This window comes from Lucilia cuprina, chromosome 3 (genome assembly GCF_022045245.1).
Source record: "Lucilia cuprina isolate Lc7/37 chromosome 3, ASM2204524v1, whole genome shotgun sequence".
In the NCBI taxonomy this organism is placed as follows: domain Eukaryota; kingdom Metazoa; phylum Arthropoda; class Insecta; order Diptera; family Calliphoridae; genus Lucilia; species Lucilia cuprina.
The window spans coordinates 58,962,743-58,989,794 of NC_060951.1; the positions used below are offsets into that span (position 1 = coordinate 58,962,743).

General features: G+C 27.3%; 1 protein-coding gene across 14 annotated transcripts in view; it reads right to left on the reverse strand.

The window, feature by feature from the left end:
* LOC111677536 (disintegrin and metalloproteinase domain-containing protein 23) overlaps nt 1-27,052 on the reverse strand; it is a 325,168-nt gene that overhangs the window by 195,132 nt on the left and 102,984 nt on the right. For all 14 annotated transcript variants that reach the window (XM_046946670.1, XM_046946671.1, XM_046946668.1 and 11 more), the window contains exon 3: nt 13,642-13,692. In XM_046946670.1, the coding sequence (XP_046802626.1) occupies nt 13,642-13,692 (51 nt within the window). The remainder of the gene's footprint in view (nt 1-13,641; nt 13,693-27,052) is intronic.

The window sequence follows — 27,052 nt, forward strand, 5'->3', positions numbered from 1 at the left end:
TAGTTAGTTAGTTAGTTAGTTAGTTAGTTAGTTAGTTAGTTAGTTAGTTAGTTAGTTAGTTAGTTAGTTGGTTAGTTAGTTAGTTAGTTAGTTAGTTAGTTAGTTAGTGAGTTAGTTAGTTTGAGTGGAGGATGAATATACAATAAATTGGTTCTTGAGCACTCATTAACAAATACAGTAAGTGGACATTAAATCCCAAAGCCTATAAGACTATGAATAGACCACTTTTTCAGTCTATAGTTGAAATTTTAGATATATGTATATGTATCTCCCATATCTGCAAAAGTAAACTACCTTACGCTCTCCACCTTCCTAAAAAACCTTAACAATTAGATTCTTTACTTCTCTATTTGAAAATAATTGATTTTACAAAATTTTCATTCTTTTGGTCTCATTTTCCTAATGTTAAACATTGCTCTACAAACCAACAACATGTACATATATATACATCATCATCAACACCAATATCTAAAATTGAACTAAAGCAACCAACCAAGCAAATATTATGAAAACGTAACGAACGAAAAAAAGCAATTTTAGCAAATTTGTTTATAATTTAGAAAATGCAAAAAAAGCAATAAAAATATATATACATATAACTGAAGCTTTTGCCATAACTAGGAATTGAATCTACATACTATCTGAGAGAGAAAACACCTTCATGACTATAAACCAATAAACCATTCGGTCCCTGTGACTGTCTGTATCTATTGCATAGAGTATATACATGTGAGAGCATGTGTGTGTGTGTTTGTTTTATACAGAAAAAGAAAATAGAGAAAATATATAATAAATAAATTGATAACAATTTCGATTTTCTATGAATTTCAAATAGATTTTATTATTGGCCATCAAAAACATTCATAAATTGTTAAAAGGAAGTTGGATTTTTTTATTTACATGTACAATGTATATATATGTATGTATGTTTGTATGTATGTATGTATGTATGTATGTATGTATGTATGTATGTATGTATGTATGTATGTATGTATGTATGTATGTATGTATGTATGTATGTATGTATGTATGTTAAAAAAAATCGGAACATTTTTTTATTAATAATGGTAAGAATTTTATATTGGTTAGAGTACTGAAATATTGTATTTTATTTAATGATTATTTACAACATATGTAAATCATTTTTTGAAATAAATAATTTTTTTAAGCAATTACAGTTGTATATTTATTTGAAGAAAACTATGTATGTATTTACCAACATTTTTTAATTAAATATGAGTTAATAAAGTAGAATGTTATAGTTCCAAAGAAATATTTGTTATATATTATAATTGAGTAAAACAAAGTGACAAATACATTTTAAAGAAAAATATAACTAAACAATTGCAGTTAGATCTCTAAATTTAAAGAGAAATGAATAAATTTAAACTCTAGAAAATGTGATTTTCAGCATTTACATACATACTTTGAAAGTTAATTCTTCATTTCATACAAAATCATTATAAAAGTTGCCTTCAGTTAATGTTTTCATTGAATTTCATATAATCTTTGATTACATGTTGCATCATCGTCTTGTAATTAAATTGCAGTAATGACTTTAATAATTTTTCATCTCTTTTTGTCTTCAACTTTTCATTTTATATTAAATCACCGGAATTTTATTGTTGCATTTTTGGAAAACATTTTTCGATGTGATTGTGTTGATGGAGAAGCAATAGGGTAAAAGTTAAAAATTCTGTAAGTTTTAAAGAGATTTTGTGCCTCTGTTATAGAGCTATGTGGTCATTATCATTACAATTCGTATAAAGTCAAACTGCAAAAAAGCAGAAGTAATGCAAGGTTGTCAGGAAGAAGGGAAAACTATCAGTATATTGTAGTATTTGTGGGTATTAAATGCTGAATAGGATGGAGAGAGGGCATCATTAACAACAAAATCAAAAGAGGCAGCAGTAACCAACAAAAAAAAAAGCTATTAAAAATGCAGAAAAAACAACAATATATAAGTTGATGTTTCGAAGTATATACAAAGTACTTGAAACATGTATGTATGTGTAAGACAATATAGTCGGTTAATTTCGAGTATATGGTACCCTACATCTCCTTTTAGCATATAATTAAAGAAAGTCCTAAAATTTCATTAACAATCAAATTTTATTTCTAACTTAAACCCTCTTTATCAATATTTTAAATCTGTGCTATATCATTTTGGAAAGGATGCCTATATATAGGCTTTGAGACAGTTTTGCAGCAAAGTTTTTGTAATTTTTCGAAATCCGCCAAGTTCATTAGCAAGTTTAGCTAAACTATATAATTTATTGATCCAATTTCTTTACCTTTTTCCCTTATCTATTATCTTTATTTTCTAATGAAATCTCCCAAAAGTTTTCAATTTCATTAACAAAGTTTTAAAGAAGCTAAAATTAGAATTTTGAAACTATCGTTAACTATACACATTTAAAACATTCTAGTACGAAAAAGGTCCTATGTTAGATAGATTTCATATTAAGTTCAAAAAAAGTATTAGAACCATTCCGATTACATAGTAAAAATGCATTTTGCGTATAGTGTTTTATTATACCCCCAATGTGTATTCAACTTTCGCATGAATATATAAATTCTTTTACACAACATACATCTAAAGTTATATAAAAATGGATAGTTAAGATAGTTGCAAGCATTTGTATATATGTATATATGTTTTTCATACATTAAGCAGTAACTACTTGAAGCCATAATTACAATTGTAGTATTTGAATGTAAAACCTCAGTAGGACACAGAAAACAACAACAAAAAGAAAAACAAGAAAACAAAACAAAAAGAGGGTCATTGTAGGAATGAGTAAGTGAAATAGTAAACTAACGAGTACTTTTATAAAACTATAGATGTTGCAAGTACTCATATGTGGGTTGCAAGCACTTATGTGCATATGTATATGTGTACTTGTAAGCTAAGAAAATGACCATGACTTATATGATGTGTTTTCCGCAACTGAAGAGTTTTATATATGTATGCGAACAATTTAAAATATACATACAACTACATAATTGTGAAAATAAAGAAAAATAGCATATCTTAATTTAGTTCAAAATAAAGTTATACAATTTTTTAAATCTCTATATTTATTAGCTGTATAAAGAACTTTGAAAAATTTTTTAACTTTAAATTATATTTTATTGTTTTGAAAATATAAAAAGAAATTTAAGTCCTTTTAGCTGCCGGTCATATAAATGTTTAACACAATATAATTTTGCTATATAGCTTTTGTAACTACTGTGGAAAACCTTAAAATGTTAGTTTGATTAAAAAAAACTTTAATTTAAATATTACGTATCAATTTAAATAACTAAAAGAAAAACGATACTTTCATTTCTGCATATTATTTTATAAATAAAAACAAAAAAATATTCTAAAAAAAGTCCACTTTTTATTATTAGTCACTGTATGCGTTTGCATTTACTTATGAATATGTACTCATACAGAAAACTGTAGTTGCTGGAACAGCAGCTCAATTTGATAGCTTTAATAACAGCAAAATGATTTTTGTAAAGCCCTTAAGTTACATTTATATGAATTAAAATGAGAAGAATCAGTAGAAGAAAAAAATCCATTTGTAGCTGTTACAAATGTTTGTATCTATACATATGTACGTAAAGGAAATGATGAAAAAAAGCTAAGTAGAGAATGTAAAATACTTTTAATAATTTGTTTGGTTCCATGGGCAAATGGTGGAAAATATTGTAAGAAAATGTCTTTAATATCATAATATATAGTATATTTTGTTTAAAACTTTGTTAAATATAACACCGATTACAACAAGAATTGTGCACCAATTTTTTTTTTTGCCAAATATTTTTTTTACAAATAATTCCATATTTTCCCAAAACCTAGATTTTCATAAAAACAAAATTTGGTATAATAAATTTCTGATGTATAACGAAGCAATGTACATATATATTGACCAATATATACGTACTTTATTAAATTTTACAAAAAGTTCTTAATTTGTTAAACGAAAGTTTAAAAAGTTTTTTGTTCAGTCAACTTACTACAAAAACAAGTATTACAACAGAAATAACTAACCATTTACCATTGTTTAACGTGTATATTATTTAGTTGTTTCTGGATAAAAATTGTGGTTAAATATTCATAAAACATGTAGAACAACATACACAGCGATAACAACAAAACACAACCACACAACAAAAACAGTGATTATTATACACATTCACTGTCATGCAAACTCGCACTTAATGTCACACATTACAAACACATCATAGACAAAAAGTGTTTTTATAAAGGTAAAAAACAAATAAATTTAACTATTACTTTGGTTTCAACGAGAATATTTTGAAAAGTTATTTAAGAATAAGTGTATATTTGCAGTGATTATGAACTCGACTATAGCTCTGACTATAGCCTTGTTTATTGTCATGAATATAGTCTGGACTATAGTCATTACTATGGTCTTTATTACTAAACTACAGCCTTGTTTATAGTCCTAACTAAAGTCTCGATTGCAGTCCTGATTATAGTACTGGATTGCTAGAATTGACTACAATCTCAAATACAGTAATCCAGACTAGAGTTATGACTGTAGTATTGACAATAGAAATGACTACAGTCCTGACTACATTCATAACATTAACAATGACTATAGTCCTAATTGTAGTCATGACTATTACCTAACTAACAAACTTATTGACTATAGTCATAGTTTTGTACTCGATTATAGTTCTAAACTCAGACTAGATCTTATTGTTATAAATATAGTTGTGACTATGATCACTATTGTCCTGATTATAGTCCCAACTTCAGTCTTATTTGCAGTCATAATTTTTGCTAGTCCTTTCCATAATTTCTACTAATATTTTGACTATAGTCGTGATTTTATTAATGGCTTTGCTTATAGTCTTAACTATAGAAATGACTGCAGTTTTTACTGTCCTGACTATTGACAGTCTTGATCATAATCTGTTCTAAAGTGGAGAATATAGTGTTCTTATTACTGACCATGACTATACTCCTTACTAAAGCAGTAACTACCGTCCTGATTAGAGCCACGACTGAAGTTCTCGTTACCAGTATTTTGGTTTTAACTATAGTTACATCACGTCAAAAATTATTATAAGTCTAAAACTACAGTGCTGTATAACGTAGTTTTCGTTTAAAATAAACTGGTTATTTCATCTTCGTATATTTTTAGGTTTGAAATTATATTTTTATTGAAAATAACAAAATCATAGGTATTTACGAAAACAAGCCAAGCTGTCACTATTACACAAAAAATAGGAAACAATAACAAATACACCCAATTATTACGTAGCTACACAAAACAAGAACAACACCAAACCGAAAAAATACAAAATAAAATTGGAACAACAAAAACCCACAAAACAACAATAACAACAACAATATAAGTAATAACTGCACAATAATAAACATATACAATAACAACTGTCAATTGGTAAAATGTTGCAATGACTGAACAAATACAACAGCAGGAGCAGTAAAGAAACTAAATAACCAGCACTAATCATTACTGGCAAATATGTGTGATGATGATAATCGTCATCATCATTGTCATTATGTTTCATAACATCATCATCATAATTTTGCTCATCATTGTTGGCAGCTCACTCCTGTTTTACGTTTACTCACTAATGTTGCAAAAGGCAACCACAAAATTTTCAAGTACAGGACGACTGTCTACATATGTATTGAATGTTGTTTAGTTTTCAACCAACCAACTCACCTGCTTGCAGCTGGGAAATACTTTGGCTTTCGCAAACTCACATGTATACAATCAAATTTTGCAACATTGTATTGTATTTTACTTCGCTTTCTATTCCGACAGTTTTGTAAGTGGACAATGTCACCCTAAGAGAGTAGTTTTTAAAGTGGTTTAAAATATTTGGTGTTTTTTTATGTTTTAAGTTTGCATGCTGTTTGTTATACATACAAGGAATTCAAACGTCAATTCGTTGTCCCTCAGTAAACTATACATCTCGACCTACAGGGGTGTGTATGAATACAAATACACATTTGTTCGTGTGCTAAATATTGTTCAGGTGAAACATTACTCGGACATTTATTCAATGAAAACTGCTGTCATTCGTTTGCGGTTGCTAGCTTTTATAATGACAATAACAACACAACAGCAACAACAATACATTACAATATAAATGTGAAAAAGAGGTTTTTCTGGTTTTTGTCTGTTAGCAGTGCCTTTTGTTTGCTACTGAATTTGATACAACCACCATATTCCCATTTGGCTAGACAATAATACAACGAAACAAAAAATAATAATATCAAGAACCACAGCAACTACAACAATCATGGCAACAACACCACATTTATTGTTTTAAGAAACCAAATGTTGTTGATTATTCGTTTATCTATGGCTTGAAAATTATTTTATGTTTTTTCATATTAAACTTTAAAAAATAATAAAGATTTTATGGGGAAATGTGAGAAGAGAGGATAAAAGGACAAACATAAATGGGAATGTGTGTATGAAAAATGTTTATTTGCACCTATATCAAAAAGGTGTAAACTACTACACATTGACTTTAACAAAAGACTTTAACAAAAAACTTTGGACTGATAATTATAGAAAATATTTAAGTCAGGAATATAGCAAAAAATATAGCTGAGACTATTGTCAAGACTAAAGTAACTGGAGATGTCTAGATGAAAGACCTTTATAGGAATAAAGGACTATTGTCCAGCCAATATTTAAGGCTATATCAATGCCTTAATTCTAATCGAGACTATAGTCGAGCTTATATTTTGTAATGACTATAATCCATATAATAGCCATTACTTTAATAACGACAGTAGTAAAGACTTTAGTAATGACTATATTTTCGACTATAGTAATGGCTATAGCCAAGACTATAATAATGGCTGTAGTCAAGACAGTAGTAACGTATAGTCAAAACTATTGGAATGACTGTAGTCAAGACTTTGAAAGGACAAAAGTTAAGACTATAATAAGGATTATTACCAGAACTACTTATTAACAAGATTATTTTAAGGCTATAGTCGAAGCTGTAGTCAAGACTGTTGTTAAGGCTATATGCAAGCCTATAGTAAGGACTATAGTAAAGACTTTAGTCATGACTATTGGCAAGACTATAGTAAGGACTATAGTTAAGACTATAAAAAACTTTATTCAATACTTTAGTGTGAACTATAGTCACGACTATGGTAATGACAATAGTCAAGACTATAAGGATTATAGTCAAGATCATTAGCAAGATTATTTCAAGACTAAAATCAGGGCTATAGTCAAGGTTATTCTCAAGACTTTAGGAATAATAACCCTACTTAAATATTCATAAACACTTTTCTTACAAAATTATTCGATCGTTATGAATAAATGAGATTGATTTAAACAGCCATAAAAAGAAATCAATAAATTTCAATAAAAATTATAAAAACATTAAAAATCATTTTTGCAAATATGCAGAAAAAAACTCAAAAAATATATATATAAAAAAGTAAACTTATAATGCCTTAAGCCCAGACATAGAAGTGAAATAAAATTTTATGTGGCAAGGTTAAATGTGAAACAATTTGTTACAACACATTGAATTTCTATTTTAATAGTTCAATAAAACGTTAACAATTTGACTCTGAAAGAAAGTAATAAATGTACGACTAGCAAACGAGTTTAAGTAACGTTGTTTTTCCACTACAAAAAAAAAGAAAAGTGGAAAATTTATGTATTACGTCTTTATTCATAAATTCACTTCAACTTAAATCCACATAAAAATTCTGCGAACTAAAAGAAAAAAAAAAAAAGAAAAATAAAGAAATTTTAACGCAGTTTTTCTATAAATCCCTATAAATTCGTTTGGAGTAACGAGAGGAAAAATAACAAGAAAAAGTAAAGCAATTTACTTACTAGCGGTGGTATGTGGGTGTGTGTGAAACAGCAGTGAATGCCAAAGAATCAAAAGACAAATGTTGGTTATTATACGAAAATTACGCTTTTTTTGTTAGCAATACAAAATATTACTTACTTATACTTTTAAAGACATATATTTACTTGTTATTAACAAAAAAAAAAAAAACGAGAGAAATTGTTAGAGCGTTGGTAAAAAATGTATAACAAATAGTTGGTTCAAACAATGAATTCTTATCACACATACGCCTCAGTGCCTTAAATGTGTGGGTCTAATGTGTGTGATATAAAATACAACCCCAGACAGTAAAGTTTAACAAAAAGCGAAATTTAATTTTTTTTTTTAAATTTTTAGTTAAATTGAGTCATAAATATTTCTACTTCAATACACCGTGATTTACTTTTTTTCTGAATTCACTTTTATAACCTTTGGTAACCTTTTTCAACCACTGTGTTGTCTTTCTCCAGAGTTTGTTGTTGTCTTTATATATTTTTTTTTATTTTTATAAATGATAAACATTATTTAAAATGCATCTCTTTCCAATTTTAGCAATACCACATACCACAAATATTTTATAAAAATCAGATACAAAAAGAGTTAAATTTTAAAAAAAAAAATTGTCTTTTTTTGCTGGAATTATGTCATTAAACGAATGTGCTTTTAAGACATTTACTTTATACAAAAAATTTAATTTTATATTTTTGGTAAGTAAAACAAACTGAATATATATGTTTTCTCATACTATAGAAAAATTAATCATCATATCCCCATATAGTTCATCTCCCCCCTTATTATATATGATACTAACTTCAAACATTTTGAGCTATAACTGTTTAAAGACTCGCTTTACTTGACTTTTCTTTTCTAATATTCTTCACTATTCTATTTCTATTTAAATAAAAAAATTGTTTAGCTTTTTATAGTTTTTCACCAAACACACAAACACCCCATTTCTAGACAACACTTTTACATTTAATATAACCCTATATAAGAAAACTTTGGCATATGTACATTTGTACAAATAGTTTATTTTTCTACATTTTGTTGCTTTCTTACATTTTACTCGCCTCTAAACAAATGCTGTACGAAATTTATGCTTCAAGTAAGGTTAAACTTAAACTGTTTTTTGTCATTTTCCTGTTTTCGTTCGCCTTGTGCTGCCATTAAAATCAGTCGTCTAAGAGCAAGGAATGATAGTAATGTAAGTGAAAGAATTTTTCTTGAATTTGTCAATTTTATTTGCGAAGCGCTTGTTTATTTTTTTTTCTTCCTGTAATATTCGTTTGGTAAATTTATTTGTTAAATACTTTAAAATAAATTGTTTTGACACTTGAATAGAGACATGTAAATAATTGTGTGTTGAAAATGCTAGTAGAAGTATTTGTTGGATAAATAAAGTAAAAAATAAGAAGATGAAAAAACAGAATGAAAATAAAAATTATTTCAATTAGTTGCTGCCAGAGTATAAAAAGATGTTTTATATTTTTGTTTATTTTGTAATATTTAAATATTTTTTTCATTATTATGTTAATATTTTTTAATTGAATTTTTATGTTTTCATTGAGAGTTCAGAGAAAATGAAATTAATTTGATAACTTCGAACTAATAGCATATTTCTCTCAAGTTTTATCAAAATCCATTAATAAATATAAGTGTGAATACGCTATAGTCTGCATCTTAGTGTACTATGTAACTTATACTTAATAAAGGTTAAGTTAAAGTGTTGAATTGGATAATATACTAAATTGGTCAATGAATAAGCTGTTGTTTGAAATATAGACGAAACTAAATATAAATTATGGTTTAAACTATAGTCTAGAGTGTAGACAAGGCTATAGTCTGGCCTAAAGACTTAGCAATATTGTGGGCTTTAGACCAAATTATAGTCTGGACTGTGCTATAGTGTGACTTTATATTTAGTGTTGACTTTAGACTAAACTGCAGTCTAGACTACACTTTGACTATGAATATGATATAAAACTATAGTCTCGACTATAGACCAAGCTATATTATACACTACAGCCTAAGCTATAAACTTTAAAATAACAAACAATCTGGACTATCTGAACTAAGCTATAGTCTGGACTATGCTATTGTTTGGACTATGCTATAGTCTGGACTATGCTATAGTCTGGACTATGCTATAGTCTGGACTATGCTATAGTCTGGACTATGCTATAGTCTGGACTATGTTATAGTCTGTACTATGCTATAGTCTGGACTATGCTATAGTCTGGACTATGCTATAGTCTGGACTATGCTATAGACTGGACTATGCTATAGACTGGACTATGCTATAGTCTGGACTATGCTATAGTCTGGACTATGCTATAGTCTGGACTATGCTATAGACTGGACTATGCTATAGTCTGGACTATGCTATAGTCTGGACTATGCTATAGTCAGGATTATTCTATAGTCTAACCTACATTATAGTCTGAATTATGCTATAGTTTTTAGTAAAGACTATGTTATAGCGTGGACTATAGTCTACACCATATTGTGCACTACAGTCTACGCTTTAGTGTGGAATTTTTACTAAACTGGACTATGAATATGATGTATTTTGGTCAATTATAATAACTAGTGGTGTATAAATTATTAGTATTTTCATCTAAAGATGTGCAATAGCTTGCACTATGGCAGTGATATTCTGTGAACTCTAGGTCAGACAAAGTCTAGACAATAATCTTATAGTTTTGAGATGAGCTATAGTTATAATTATAGAAACCATCAATTGGAATACATACTAAACTATTATCTGATAAATAGTCTGAACTAGATTGGATTATCTATAAGCTACAGTCTGGATTATGATTACGATAGACAATCTTATATATTCTAGACCAAAGTTTTATTTATAATTTAGGCTAAACTAGCCTGAACTAAGTAGCGCATAAAATGAAGATTTCTATTTTCACATTACTTACAAAATATATAAATATGTATATTCAACCACAACTTGTTTATATGTATCTACAACCAAGTAAAATACACATTTTACAACTCTATAAAAACATCAAAACTTTTCAATTAATTTTTCATTATTCCTTTAATCCCACAAAAAACACAAAAAGCTTTTTATCTCTTCATCTCTATGAGTGTATTTTATGAGATTTCTTTGGTTGCATCTATATATCTATGTATGTATGTTTGTTTGTTTGTCTTTCAACATCTGTTTGAAATTGTGCAATTGTGTAAAGTTTTCTTCTTGAAAAATGAAAATCTAATTTCTCTAACGTTAATCATTTTCCTCCCACAATTTCGTTTCTAAGTTTAGATTTTCTTAAGCGAGGAATTTATAAAGAAATTTATGGGTGAATGAATGTATTTTTTGTGTAGAATCTAAACAATTTTATTGTAAACCACAATTTAACACAAGCAAACAGATACATACACATACACACACACATTCGGTTACATTCACTTACATATCTCTGCAGTTGCAGTAAACAGTTAACTACAACAATAAAGCAACATAAATAATTTTGAAGAGTAAAAACAGTAAAAAGAAAATTCTTTTATCCTGTTAACGTTAACACTCAGGATAGAAGGGGGCATTATGACCAGTTTGTTCATGCAGCACCTTGTTGCATGTTATTGTGTGAGTGCAATGAAAAACGTTTGTAAAGAAGGAAACATCTGGCACGAACATGATTTTCACATGTTCATTGTTCATCTAAAGTTTGATGAAGATAAGACTAAAAAGTTCATTCAAAAGCCATAACATTGGAAAGACTCGCCGGCCTTTGTTTAAAAATTTTGCTTAATTTTAAGACTGTCCTATTTTGTAATTTTAGTTTGTAATATTTTTCTCTCTTCTTTTAGTGGCAAACAAGTAGCCAAAGATTTATTTGTGGGTTTATAATTAATAAGGATGTTAGACAGGATTTAAAAACATTTATTCTTACAGACTCATGCAGCCACTCGAGTCATATATAGTTTGCCAGGCCAATATATTTAAAAACCAAAAGCTGTAATTGTATAGTAGTTGAGTTTGTGTTTTTCAAGAAGACCAGGCCATATTTTATAATTCATTGTACTTTCCAAGGTTGGGGAAAACAACAACAACTACAACAATATGTAGTTGCTACAAAAATGTATTGTAAATTTTAAGTGTTAATTATTTTGATTGTTTTGTGTCAGCTTCAGTTTTAAGAAAATATTATTATTTTGTCGATTTTATCTTTAATTGAGTTTGTAATTATTTTGTTAAATTATATCCTTTTGTTATTTAAAACCCATTGTCGTTGAGTCGACCGGTCGGTCAGTAGGCCGGTTTATTTGAACAAACATTTATAAATTTCATTTAATTATTCATTATTCAGTCTATATTAGAAAATGTTTATTCTATTATTTAATCTTTTATAGAACAGTTGTTTTGTAATAATTATCCAATATTATCTTTATTATATAAATTGTATGATTATTAGTAATTATGTAAATGAAAATCACAATTTTTAAGATTTATGTATGAGTAAGTTATTTGAAAACCATAGAATGTGTATGAATGTATAAATTTATATTTGTATTATTTACATACATAGATATGTATGTATGTTTATTCCTTTTATGATATAGTAGTGTGTTCATTAGGGTGACCTTTTTTAAGTTGTTTCATTGTTACAGATGCTGTAAGTCAGACTTAGGCATGTATTGAGAAAGAATATTGAAAAAATTTTAAAAATTGTTTTTTTTTCATCTTCCAAAGTTTGGGCATTAATGTTGACTCTTTGAGTCCAACATTCGGTTTTATAAAGTTCTTATACAAAAACTATACTTTTATGCAAAAACGCAGTATAAACAGTACTAATGATGTGGTCTTAGGTTTTTAGTGTCCTTTTCGAGGATTTTTGTAACAGCCCTTCCAATTTGCATTTTTCAATTTTTAAATATGACAGCTTTAGAGGCGAAGTAAGCTCTACCTTTATTCTCGGTAAGGCTAACCATGGTAACGGTAAGGCTAACCTGCACTGGAGCTTTTTTCTTTTTTCAATATTTGTAATTTTTAGTTTTGTGGAGGGGACGTCCTTGGATTGAAAAACGGGAAAACTCCCACGGAGTTTTATAAGAAAATCTCTGTTATAGCAGAAAACATAGATTTACACAAAAACTTGGATTTAAGAGAAAATCTCTGCTTTTACAGCAAAACTCAGTTAGTTAAAAATTATAAAGTAATCTCTGTAGCACTTTTTCAAATTCCCAAAATAAGAAATTTCTTATAAAAAAAAAACCTTAATATATGCTTATGTAAGTGAAAATATATATTTTTGTGTATATTGTCATTATTTATGACAATTACAAGTAAAATCTTAAGCAAATGTTTATTGCTATATAAATGATTTCTTTACATATTCATTAATAAATTTCAATTAAATAACTGATGTGTGAACACAAAAAATAAACCATTAACAAGAAAATACAAAAACCCTTAAATTCATTAAAATTTACAAGTACATGTAAAATAAACTTTAAAATTAATTTAAGGATTATAAATTTAATTTAATATTTATTTTTGTGACAAACTTAAAATCACTAAATAAATTTAAAAAAAAATTTATTTATTAAATGGTCATAATTCATTAATAGTTAAAAGGGCATTAAGAAAACTTTAATTACTTTTAATTAAAATGCTAAAAAATATTTTTTGGCTCCTTTATTTTACATAAATAGTTTATCTCTATTTGATATCAGCAACACAAAATTTTCTCATTTGCTTAATAGCTGTTTAAATAGAAAAATACAACTAAATTTAGTATCAGTACTTACCAACAGGACTTTCTTCATTCCAAAATGAATCGTCCAGCGTATAGTCGGCTTCTGCAATATAAAAAAAAACAAACAAATTTAGTAACAAATTGTGTTAAATAATACTTATAAATATTATAATATAATCATCTGTTACATTTATGCTTGTGTTAAAATATCATTAAAATTACATTTAATAATTAAAGGTAGCAAACAAAAAACTGAAACAGAAAAGAACAAACAAAAATTAAATTAACAAATAAATACAGATAATAAGATTATCACAACATTTTCTATGAAAGAAAACTGTGCTCAAGTAAAACTGTATGCTGTGTATGTGCACTATTTTTTAGTATTTTTGTATGTATGTGTATATGAACATAGTATAATAGTATCTGTGTTTTCTGCATCATATTGCAATTAGCTGTTGTTCATTCTATTTATGTATTGTATGTTATTTAAATGGCAAAACAACTAAACTGTAAATGACAGCAAAACTATTATTTGCCATTTGGAGCTTAAATAACAAAGGAAAAACTTTTAACATGATTATTACTTAATAGTAGAGGCAGTAGTTCTCAGGTGCTATGTGAGTTAGTTATTTAAGGAAATGAAATTATTGTGGAAATATTGAAAAAGTTTTATTTAGCTTAAAAGTGCTAGCATGATAATTGGAAGTCTTTGAGGAACTAATTATAAAGAAAAGTGTATAAGTTTTTATGTACATAGATACATATGTAAAACGAACTTTAAGAAAGTGTGAAATATTTGTAAATATCCATGCAAATATAAATTTACTTTGTCATATAAGCTAAGAGTTTCACATGTAATAGTTTTACTTTAGAATAGGGAGCGTATGAGTGATAAGAGTATAAAAAGAAGTATAAAATCAATCATACGCACTGTATCGCAATTGATATCATGGCAAAAACAGGAACGGAAAAAGAAAGCCAAAAGCACTGAGAAAAAGCAGATTTTAGGCAAAAACTAAATTTTTATACATAAAAAAGGTCCGTCTGTTTGTTGAAGTCAATTTTCTTCTCTGAAGCTTTCGAGAAGTTTTTAATTTAAAATTAGCAAAATCCATTTATATATGTATGAAAAAATTTCGAAACAACAAAAATTTTTCAAAAAACAAAATTTTTAACATATTTTGACAAAAAACGCAACAAAACGTTGTTTTTTTTAAGCCAATGTTTGTTCATTTTCTTGCTTTTAGCATATAGTTGTTTTTTGTGTTTTGTGTTTTGTTTCGTGTGAAGTTGTTCTTGCTGTGTTTTGTGTTGCTATAAATGAAGTAATGCTAGAGTAGGATTAAATTAAACAAATATAAATTGGTCAAGGATATTTAAGATTCCGGAAAGATGAATGTAGATTTCTTGTTAAAATTAAATATCGATATTTTTGTAAGACCTCCAGAGTTTTATACCCCAAGACTATAATATTGTCAAACGTTTTAAAACTCATTATATCATTTAGTGTTAACAGTAAAATAAACATTTATAACCCTAAAACTGACAGCTATTCTCATAGACATAAATATAATGAAGAAAATGAAAAACTTTTTTTAGTTTATTCATTTTATTTTAAAACATAAAAAGCAAAAACTTGTTTATTTTTTCGCAAAAAAAAATCTACACATTTCAAATTAAAAACCGCAGTAAACATATGACAGAGAAAAGTTTTTTTTACCACACACGCGCACACACACAAACCCACTAAAACTTTTTAAGAAATTAAAATTTTCTTCCAACAACTTCCCCCTCCCTTCAAGAAACCGAAATAGTTTTACAGAAACACCTACATAGCCTTCGTTAGGAGTTAAAGAAGAAAAGGTTATTATCCAAAGGATGTGGTAAATACTACCGAAATAAATATGAAAAATAAAATTGTTTTTGTCTGTTGTTGAGCTCCTTTTGTTATTTGAAGTTGTTGTAGTTTTGAGGTGAGAATAAAGTTTGTGGTTTGACACCGTGTTTAACCGCATTTAACAACTAATAGGCTGAAAGGCAATCTTGTGTACCACACATCGAAATGTGTCCTCAGCCAAATGAGTCTCGGTGTGAGTGAGTGAGAGACAGGATATGCCTTTTTTAAATACTTGCAGATTTATATGCACATGCTTGCAGTTGGCACAAAAATCTCACAATTTCAAATGGTTGATGGTTGTGGGTTTTTATTTTAAGCCAACACTTTGGTTGCATTCCCAGTCATTTCATATACACTTTAGCCGGTTTCCTGCTAAAGCAAAAGTGGAAGGAAAAAAACATGTTTAAGGCGTTAACACTTTGAAACACATTTACGTACAAGGTTTTAGTAAACAGACATTCATGTAGAGCAAAAAAAAAAAAAAAATAAAAAAAAAGTTTGTGACAGTTTAACACAGAGAGTAAGATGATGGTTTTGCTGATGCAAATGATGGTGATGACAACGACGTTGTCGTTGCTGTTGATTATGTTGATGATCAAACAGCAAAAAGCATTTTCATTTGTTAACAACAAAATAAAGTATTTCCACCTCTTAAAGTACTCATATTCAAACTTAAGAATATACAAGTATAAAATATAGCAAGTCAAGTCCGAACATATGATAGCTTACACACATATGCGAGAAGATCATAAAATATTTTTTATAATGAATAAGTTAATCGTAACAAAATTTTTTAACTTGAATTTCGTGTTAACATTACAGGCGAACCAAAGGACGGACGGAGGTTACTAACACGATCTCGCTATTTAAGTAATTGTAATTTAAAAAATGTAATGTAAATGTAAATGTAACAAATATTAGCAAAAACACATAATACTCAACAAGTGTTGTAGGGTATAATTCATAACAATTTGCAATCACAATGATAAAAATCTTTTGCATACACTCACAGAAACTCTACACCTACAAGTGTCATGTACATTAAACACTGTAAAGTAAAAAAAGAAAAACTAAAAATAAAAACAGAAATCCACATACACATTACCGTCTATGTGTGTAATGCAAGGAGAAATAATTTTTAAAAACAAAAAAACCTTGAAAATTCACAATGAACCCACTTGTATTCTGCCAAATCAGCAATTGTAATAATTTGAAAATGTTTAAAAACCAAAAAAAAAAAAAAAATAAAATAAAAATTGTGTGGCAACAAACAAATACAGACAAACATTTATATATATATGTATGTTTAACTGAATATGTATTTAGTTGTATCTACTAGTACGTGCAACCATTTAAATTCAATTGCTCATTGCAAGTGGATGTGTTGCACTATTTGCATAAACACTCTTATACATTGGCTGCCATTACTCTTCTTTACTTTGCCATCAGAGGCCAACTTATAAACACTGTTGTCGAAAGAATCTGCAATTGTTGGCAGTGAGGTGCGGTCATTTAAACACATCTAAATTAATGTGTGTGAGGTTGAGTTTGTTTAAAAATACATATACATGTATGTGTTCGTTTGATATGAATATAATTCCGAAATCCATTTTACGCTTAAACTTGCCTTCATGGTAGTATTTTTAACCACAAAAATTATGATAGCAATGACACACTCTTACTCTCTGTCATGATATATTTCATACATATCTACATTTTTTCGGTAATATAAATTTTTGAAGAGTTGGCTTGCAAAAGAGAATTAGATCGAGTTAGAAGGAGTTTAAAATTAATACTAGAGAGATATATTGCTGGGATATATTGAAATCAAAAAGCTTTTTCCCTACATTGTTTTCATAAGCAAAGCTTTTCTTGATCGTTTTGATGTAACAAATTTTAATAAAAAAAGCTTTTTAGCAAAAAAAAATTGTATCATTAGATCGACTAAGTTGGATTTATAAATAACTACAAGAGAGATATATTGCTTGGATAAGTTGAACGTAAAATGCTCTTTTACTAAATTGTTTTCATAAGCAAATATTTACATGCTTTATTACAACAAGCTTTCACAGAAATATTTTTTCTATAACAAATTTTTTTCTAAAAAAACTTAAAAAATTAAAAAAAAAAATTTTTAAAAATGTGTTTTTTTAATATTACAAAAAATGAAAGGAATGATTTTTCAAAACAATATATTTTATATAAAAAATTCAGTTAAATATTTTGTATAAAATAGTTTTTTTTTAATTAGGTTTGGAACATTTGTAAACAATCCTTTTCAAAACATGCTTTTTCATATAAACCTTTTATGGTAAATGCAACTTTTACATAAAAGCGATTTTAAATAAATACATATAAAGAACTTTTCAAAAAAAATTTATACAAAAAAAAGCTTTTCAAAATTTAAATGCTTCATTAAAAACTTTTCTTAGACAAGCATTTTTTTAAATGTATATTAAACATTTTTTAAAGGATTCATGATATTGAAATTATAATAGAAGCTTTAAAAAATTGTTTTTATAAAAAATTGTTTTTCATACAAATAGTTTTTTTTCCAATAGAAAGCCTATTTAATAAAAAATATTTAAAAAAATGTTACAAAAAAGGAGAGGAATGGTTTTTTATATAAAAAATTCTTTAAAAAACTTTCAGTTAAACGTTTTGTATAAAAAAGGTTTTTTTTTTCATTTTGTTTGGAGTTTAAAAGAAGCATTTGTAAACAGCTTACTCAAAAGCTGTTTTTAAAACAAGCTTTTTCATATAAGCCCTTTTTAGTAAATGCAGCTTTTACATAAAAGCGACTTTTAATAAATACATGGGAAGAATTTTTTCAAAAAAAAAAAAAAAAAAAAAAAAATTATACAAAAAAAGTTTTTCAAAAAGCTTTTTAAAACTTTAATGCTTTATTAAAAACATTACATAGACAAGATTTTTTTTAAATGTATATTAAACTTTTTTTAAAGGATTCTATTATTGAAACTAATAGAAGCTTAAAAATGTATTTTTCATAGAAAATTGTTTTTCATACAAATAGGCAGTCAAAAATTTACATATTAATATAGAAAAATAACAACCCAGAGGAATTGTTACATTATTAAATTAAAATAAGCAATGCATAAAATTGCTCTATAGTATAGACGTTACAAATTTATACAACATATATGACTTTATACTCTTTGGCGAAAAAATTAGACTGGTTTACTGGAAAAAATAACTTAAAGCAATTTACATATTGTAATAAAATTTAAGAAAAACATTATTTATTTTGTTTACAATTAAATTTACAACTTTTGTAAAAGAATTGAAAACGATTTTCAACTTCAATAAGCTACGCTTCTGTCTTCACTTCACAAAATACAACAACATCATACAATTTTTAAATGCAATATTGCATGAAGGCTTTAGTATGCGTGGTAATAGTGTGGCTGTGTGAAATGATAAGTTCAATGTGGTTTTGTAATTGCAATATGTTGTTTGTGTGTATGTATATTTATAAAAATTTATAAAATGTATATCCTTCTTCACTATTGCCTTCAATTGTTGCATTAAATGTATGTGTAAGTGAGTGTTGTATGTGGCATAAATTTATTATTTATTAATGTAGATTTCGATTTTGATGGATTTTACAAAAACGAATTTGTGGCATTTAATATAAACGGATGAGAGACTACATATATATTTTATATAACAGCGAGAAAATATTGTATATGAATATGATGCAACTATTTGGTCTAGTAGATCCGTTAAGTTTAAATGGTAACTTTTGCAAACATAGCAATTGTAGCAAATATTGTTGTATGCATGTAAAATATATCTATATATGAATATATAGTGGAGAATGTAATATTATATTTATGTAATACAACTATGCATAACAGTCATCATCGTTTATGAACACTACTATACAACTAGTATGTATTGCAAAATAATAATAAGCACATATAAAATATTCTCTATATGGAATCATATGTACAGTGAAAGACATAATAAAAATTAACCAACAATCCGATTTATATAGTCCGAAAGGTTGAACATGATCAAGTCATACTTAGAGTTTGAATATATACGAATTTTCTGATTAAACAAGGTCATTATTCCTATTGATATTTTTATTACTGAAGCAGATTCGTTAGCAGAACTTACGATTTTGTTAGTTACTGTAAATATCTTAAGGCATGATTTTCATATCATTACAACATACACACACGTTTATAAACTTTAATAACTGTATATATATATACATGTTTCGCAACATCAGCATGTTTGTAGTAATTTCTTATTACAAACACACACACATACTCTTAAAACTCTAACGGAAGCATTCAAAAGGCCTTTCTTAAGGCCTGCTTATGTCTCAGTTAAAATACAATATTGCTTTATTAAAAAAGCAAACTTTTCTAGATTTGTCCAATTATTACCTCTTTATATCACTAAAGTTTTTATTTGATTTCTGAGCTTATTCAGAAAAATTTATTTTTGACAAAAAGATCTTTTTTTAACAAAACAGCTTAAAAAAAGCTTTTTATCATAAATAATTTAGAAAAAACGTATTTCGTCAAAAACAGTTAAAAATCTTTTTACTAAAAATAGATTTTTCCAAAAAAGCTTTTCTTTAATATATATTTTTTAAAACAGAGCTTTTTCCAAAATAAATATTTTACCAAAAATAATTTAGTTAAAAAAAATTTTGCCAGTAACAGTTAAAAAAGCTTTTTAATAATATGAGATTTTTCGAGAAAAAATAAAACCAGTTAAAAATCTTTAAACTGAACGTGTAAGAGATTTTTCAAAAACCTTTTTTTTAATATATATTTTTTCAAACAGAGTTTTTTCAAAAAAGATTTTTTACAAAAAATTATTTAGAATAAACTTTTTTGCCAGTTACAGTTAAAAAAGCTTTATAATAATATGAGATTTTTTAAAAAACAAAACCAGTTAAAAATCTTTTTATTAGAAAGAGATTTTTCGAAAAAAGTTTCTCCTTAAATATAATTTTTTTAAAAAGTGTTTTTTTCCAAGAAAAAATTTTACCAATAATAATTTACAAAAAAGTTTTTTTGCCAAGAACAGTTAAAAAAGCTTTTTAGTAATATCAGATTTTTCTAAAAAAAATTCCATAAGAAATAGTTTTTTTAATAAAATTTAAATCAACAACGTCCATAACTAAATAGGGCCTTCAAAAAGGCATATATGTTTTACTTTTTTAGAGCTGTTTAGATTCTATATATGTATGTGTAGAGATTAATATATATCACCCTGTAGATCGAATATCCTTGAAATGATATATTCCTACTGACTTATTACTTAGTACTATATAGACTTCCTGCTTCATTCCTCTTTCTCCTCTAACTTTGAATTAAAAAATTCAACAAGTATTTAGGAATTTTGGAAAATACTCTTTTAAAAGATACACTTTACTCCTTAATAAAACACTGGGCTGAGTGTTCATGCTTGCTTTGGTTTTTTTTTGTAACTTGACGTTTATGTGTTATGATGCATGCATGCATCATATAAGATAAATTTTCCTGCCACTTAAACCAACCAACCAACAACATTTCATTACATATTCTATTTAGATGATTCTTCGTACCCCACACACACACACACATTTTTATAGCAATTTTAGCATAACATATACACAACCTAACCACCCTTGCCCTCACCAACCCATCCTCCACAATTTCTCCACCATTGCGTTTTAGTGGTTGGCATTTTCACAGGAATTCAGTATGTTTGCGATTTATTTTATTTAGCCAGAGAAAACAAATTTAGTCTCTGAGTGTGTATGTATATGTGTGAGAGTTTTTCTACATTTCATCATTTGTTAGAAAAATATAATTTGAAATAAAAATGTGTGTGTTTTTTTTCATTTGAAATTAGAAGTGGGAAAGAGAAAAAAATATAAAACAAATTATGTTTACATAAATTGTTGTAAATTGGATTCCCAATTAATGTAGAAAATTTTACAAATACTTGTTATTTGTATATGTATACATATAAAAAAATAATTTGAAATTTTTGATAGTATTTTTAATAAAATTTGTTTAATACATGCAAATACAAATTTAATTTAAAAAGAAAATATAATAAATAATACGATACTGTGAATTCAAGGGATTTAGAAATAATTCTGTTAAATGGTTTTTGGATTAACTAATACTGATGAAATATGGACAATATTTTAAAAATGTTTTGATGAATGAAATGTTAATTATTTCGTTTTGTGTTTATTTCTAAGTAGAGAAATTATGACGAGTTCTGTTGGATTTAAATTAAAAAAATTATGTGTATTAATAAAATTTTATCTAAACATTAATAAAAAAACGCGGAGGATTTGTATTATATATAATAAAAATAATTGAAGCTTAAAATTACTTCAAACTCTCTCAGGGATCAATAAAAAATTTTCATTTTTTCTATGTAGTCTTTAAGAAAGCTTAAAAGCTTAATAAAACCAAAGGTTTTCAATCTGATGTTTAATAGGATCTTGAATATACATTTTTCATGTATTGGTTTAAAGTCTCATAAATTTAACATGTCTATTGAGTTTGGAACAGTGTGCATACTATATTATACAAACTGTATATGTATGGAATAGTTTGTATAATATTGCCTACTCTTGTCTATGGTTTAGACTAATCGATTGAATAACCCAACTGTTTATTGACTATTCTGTGGACGAGTGTTCTACTGACTAGTTAAATGACTAGACTGGACTACTTAGTTAAATGACTAGACTGGACTTATGACTAAAATTGTGTTTATGGACTAGTCTATTGACTGAAATATTGACTATTCTATAGAATATTCTTTTAGTTGGTCTACACATTACATTTGGGACTGGTCTATTAACATTGGATTCTCCTTGAACAGGTCCAGTCTATTGACTGGAATATTGACTATTCTATAGAATAGTCTTTTAGTTGGTATACACTTTATTTTTTGCACTGGTCTATTAACATTGGATTCTCCTTGAACAGGTATATTAACTATGGATTGGTATTCCATTAACTAGTCGTTGTCCTAGTATATTAAGAAGTCTTTAAATTAGTCTAATTTTTATTCTCTGAACTTAAATATAATGGACTTTTCTGTAGATTAGAAAACGGACTGGTCTATTGTCTTGACTATTTAGTTTATAGTTTATTATCAAGTATGTTGACTTTTAGTCCATCAACTTCTGACTAGTCTATTGACTATGTACTACGGACTAGTTTATCAACTAGGATAGTCTACAAGATTTTTTTTTGACTTGTCTATGAACTAGTCTACTATAATGGTCACCTAACCAGATATAAAATTTGCTTAAGAATTCATTTCCTTATATTGTCTGTCTGTCTGTGACATGAACAAAATTCATTCAAAATGCATGGAAACCTAGGCTTTCCTTGCTATTGGGATATGTTTTTAGTATGAAAGATCTTGTTTAACTAAATATAATATATAGAGTTTGTTTAGTGTTAGTTTATTGACTATTCCGGGACGAGTATAGTACTATTGACTAGTCATGTGACTACCAGCTTGTAGACTAATCTACTTACTGGACTATTGACTACACTATGTAATAGTCTACTGATTAGTAAGTAGATTACTCTATGCACTGGGGTATGGATTAGTCTTGTATTTACCAGTGAACTGATCACATAATCAGATATAACATTGTGATAAAAATTACTTTCAGACGTCTTTGACATGAACATATTTCATGGAAACCTAAATTTTCCCATTATTTACTGCTGATATAAGTTACAGTATCAATGATCTTGTTTAACTTCAAAAACCCCTCAGTGTTCTTTTCTTAAGCAGATATTTAATTATATAAAAATTTTAAAACATCTTTCCAGGACGTTAAACCTAAAAAAAATCCATATTAAAACTCAAAAAGATTTTGAGAGAAAAAAAAAAACAAAATATTTTCATAAATTAAACTCATTTCATTTTACAAATCTTTTATGTCAAGAAAAATTATCTTATACTTCAATAGATTTAAGGTATTTAATATAGGAAGAAACAAATATTCTACTTAATTTTAAATCTAAAACTTATACACACTTCTCGCACTTTTAAAAATTTGAATCCAATCAAAAATTCATTTACTATGGTATTATAGTCAAATTAGTTTGGGCTTTTAAGCCAGCCAAATCAGCCATCCATCCAATGTATTTTAAGTATTAAGTATTTGCGTAAACCGTTTCTTTTCACAACCGAAAATCCTTTATTATTTATGAAAAGCATTTAAAAAGTGGTGTTTTCTTTTTGTTGAAGCTCTCCTGCTGTCAAAATTATGTTTATCCTGTTTAAAATGTGTACTATAGCAAAGAAAGGAAAAACTAACGTTACTGTAAATATTACAAAGATTTACATAAAAATATTTAGAAATAAAAAACAAACTGATATGAATACTTTAAAGTCTTTAACAGATATAGTCAGATAAATAACCAGCAGTTTTAGAAGTATTCATGGTATCCTTTTAAAGAAATACTTGCTCAGAAAGCTCTAGCAACATGAATTAAATATTTACTTGAATACCTCTTAGCAAATAGAGAAAATATTATTTAATATTTGTATATAAGTAGTAAAAAATTTATCAGAAGTAATCAACTACAGACTTAGTTGTCCATTCATAAGCAAAGACTTTGGCTTCTTTCTGTTCAGTTCTCTTTTGTAACATGGTATGAAAAATCCTTATATCAGGATTGTTTCCTCGACCTACAGGGTTAAACTTACATATACAAAACTAGTGTGTGTTTGTATTTAAAAAAAGAGAACTTTAGCAAGCGAAAATTTTACGAAGCATAACATTATATTCATTCGTTAATTCATTCTTTCGTTAATACTCCCGTCATTTTTCTGCTTGCCAAAATTTTCAGTTTATAGAGGTTACGAGTTGGCGCTCAGGGAGTAGAATTTAAAAGAGCTCTTACGTGGTTATGGTGGAAGGAGGACAATGCTCATAATATGGCTATAGTAATCGCAGCAGCAGTAAAGGCATTCTAATGTTATTTCATTAAAATTGTGAAATTATTCATGAATTCAAATTAGAAACACGGAAGTATTATTATGAACATTTTTCGGCACCTTTTATCAGTATAACAAGGTATAACCAACATTTAATAACTACAAAAAAAAAAAAAAAAATACCAGTAATAACATGAACAAGCACCTTATATAACACAAGGTAGTCAGTATTCATTTAGATTTAGTTTAATCGTTACTTGACGTTATTTTTCAGTTTCATTCTTAACATTTTTTTTTTTGATGCCCCAAAATTTTACGTTTATTATCTTTAGTTAGTGTTAGAGTTTATTTTAAAGCTTCCGTTGGTAGTGGTTACGGTTACCAGGAAGCTGTTTGACAAAAAACCACAATTTATATAAAAAATAATAGATTTCACAGCTAACAGCATCAACATTCTTTTTGACGACTTTCTTTTTTGTTACTCTCTTCATATACTAAGCAATGAAATTCGTTATAGTATTTCTAGCTTGACAAAGATTATTCTCAAAAAATTCACTTTTAAAGATTATTTAAGGAAATAAGAACTAGAAGAAACTGCACAATCAAATTAGACAAATTCGTTACTACTTTTTTTTGCAATATAGAAACACTATGACATTTGGTTTTTTGTTAAATAGTCATCTATCCATCTACCTTCTTATGTTGGGTTTAATTAGGAAAATTCTTAATTCCTTATCTTAAGTTAAACATGAATAGAAATTGTATTTAATTTATGTGGTATATTTCAAGGATAATATGGATTTATAGTCATATTTGAATATTCTTAATACTTAGTTTAGAAAGTTAAACATTAATGTAAAATTTACTATAGACAGAATACTATCTTTTAAATATTTATTTCATTAAGATAACTTATAGACCCTAATAGGGCATTAAACCCTAAACATCATCTTCAGAAAATTACTTTAACGCTAATAACTGGCATAAAAATAGCAGTATGGTGATGAACTTTGACTCCAGCCTATTCTATAAGAAACAAATTTCTCTAATAAATTTGATAAAAAACAATTTATATTAGAAGCAACCTCCATATAAAATCCATCTTAAAATGACTTTAACGTTTATAACTGTCCTACTAAGAACATTATACGATATTCGACACAAAGATGACTTATAAGAATGCTTTTAAAAACAACACCTGTACGTATACGTATTACTGATTTGTTAATATTACAAATATTAAGTATACGCCTTATTTAGAAGACCATTTAAAAGTAAAAACAAGTGAGAATGCATATGTATGCTAAAATGTATATTAATAATAAAACATTTATTTGTTTACATTGATGAACGACTTTTATTTTGGTGTAATACAATCTTGGAAATATAAACTGGTAATGTCAATTCACTCCTTGGACATTCCTTGAAATGTATTACGAGAGCCCAGTTGGAGGCAGCACTTGTACTGGATTGTTGACTCATTCACGCAATGCAACGGACACACCGGTATCCCAAGATTTTTTTAAATGTAAATTTTTTTCGTTTTGTAGCTTTACTTTGAGTACTTTGAATTTTACTAGAGTAAATGGTTATTTTCAAAGAAAAATACGTTATTTTTTAGAATTTGATGCCAGTATTTGCTTAAAAGGTTAATATCCTGTGATATTCTTCGAATAAACTTTTTATATTTTTCATCAAAAATTATCGATAAACTTCAAAATAAAATGCGTGGTGAAGTCATATCCATGAAAAGTCCAGCGGTTAAATTATATGCGTGAAAGGGTTAAACTAATTTCTGGATCCACGTAGTGCCTGAGATGCTGTTAAAAGATATATCCTGCCAGATCGTATACATAGTTTGTGTATTAGATGTTGTTATCTATGAGTGCGTTGGGTGAATGAAAAGTGTGATGAGTTGAAATGTGATGGATGAAAGGTTCTTATACAAGTGATAACATTCGATTTCCTTCCTTGTGTGTTCCCTGTGACTAAGAACAAAGTCCTGGGCTTATTTAATGAATTCGTACTTCGGTCTACTGGTTACGTCTCTAGTTGCTGTTGTCGACTTAACAGAGGCCATCCCATCTGCATGGTTGTGGTGATGTTTTTTAAATTCGGAAGCTAGGAAACGAAGAAGCAATGAAAGCTCAAGTGCTTCATATACTGCATCGAAAATTCCTTATACTACCAGAAGCATAATGGTGAGTAGTCGCAAAAGGCAATATGCCAATACGACAGGTGTTCACGTGAAGCTCTTCGACATTCATTACTTTCACAATATTTTAACAATTTGTTGAAAAAAAAAGAATTTGTAAAAGAAGGATTATATGGAGGAAAGGGCAAATATGGGCTTAACCTTATAAATTTTGGTATGACCTTCATGTGTCCTGGCATAGCTGAGAGGATACTGGTCTATTTTTATTCTTTTATCTCGTATGTAGAGGTGGTTATAGATATTTTTTATACTGCACTATGTAAATCAAAAAATAATCCAAATGTTCAACATTCATATTTTCACATCTACAAATTTGCATTAATTTTAAATTTAAAAGAATCAAAAAATTTAACTTACTTCATAAATTTTAACTAATCTTAATTTTCATCA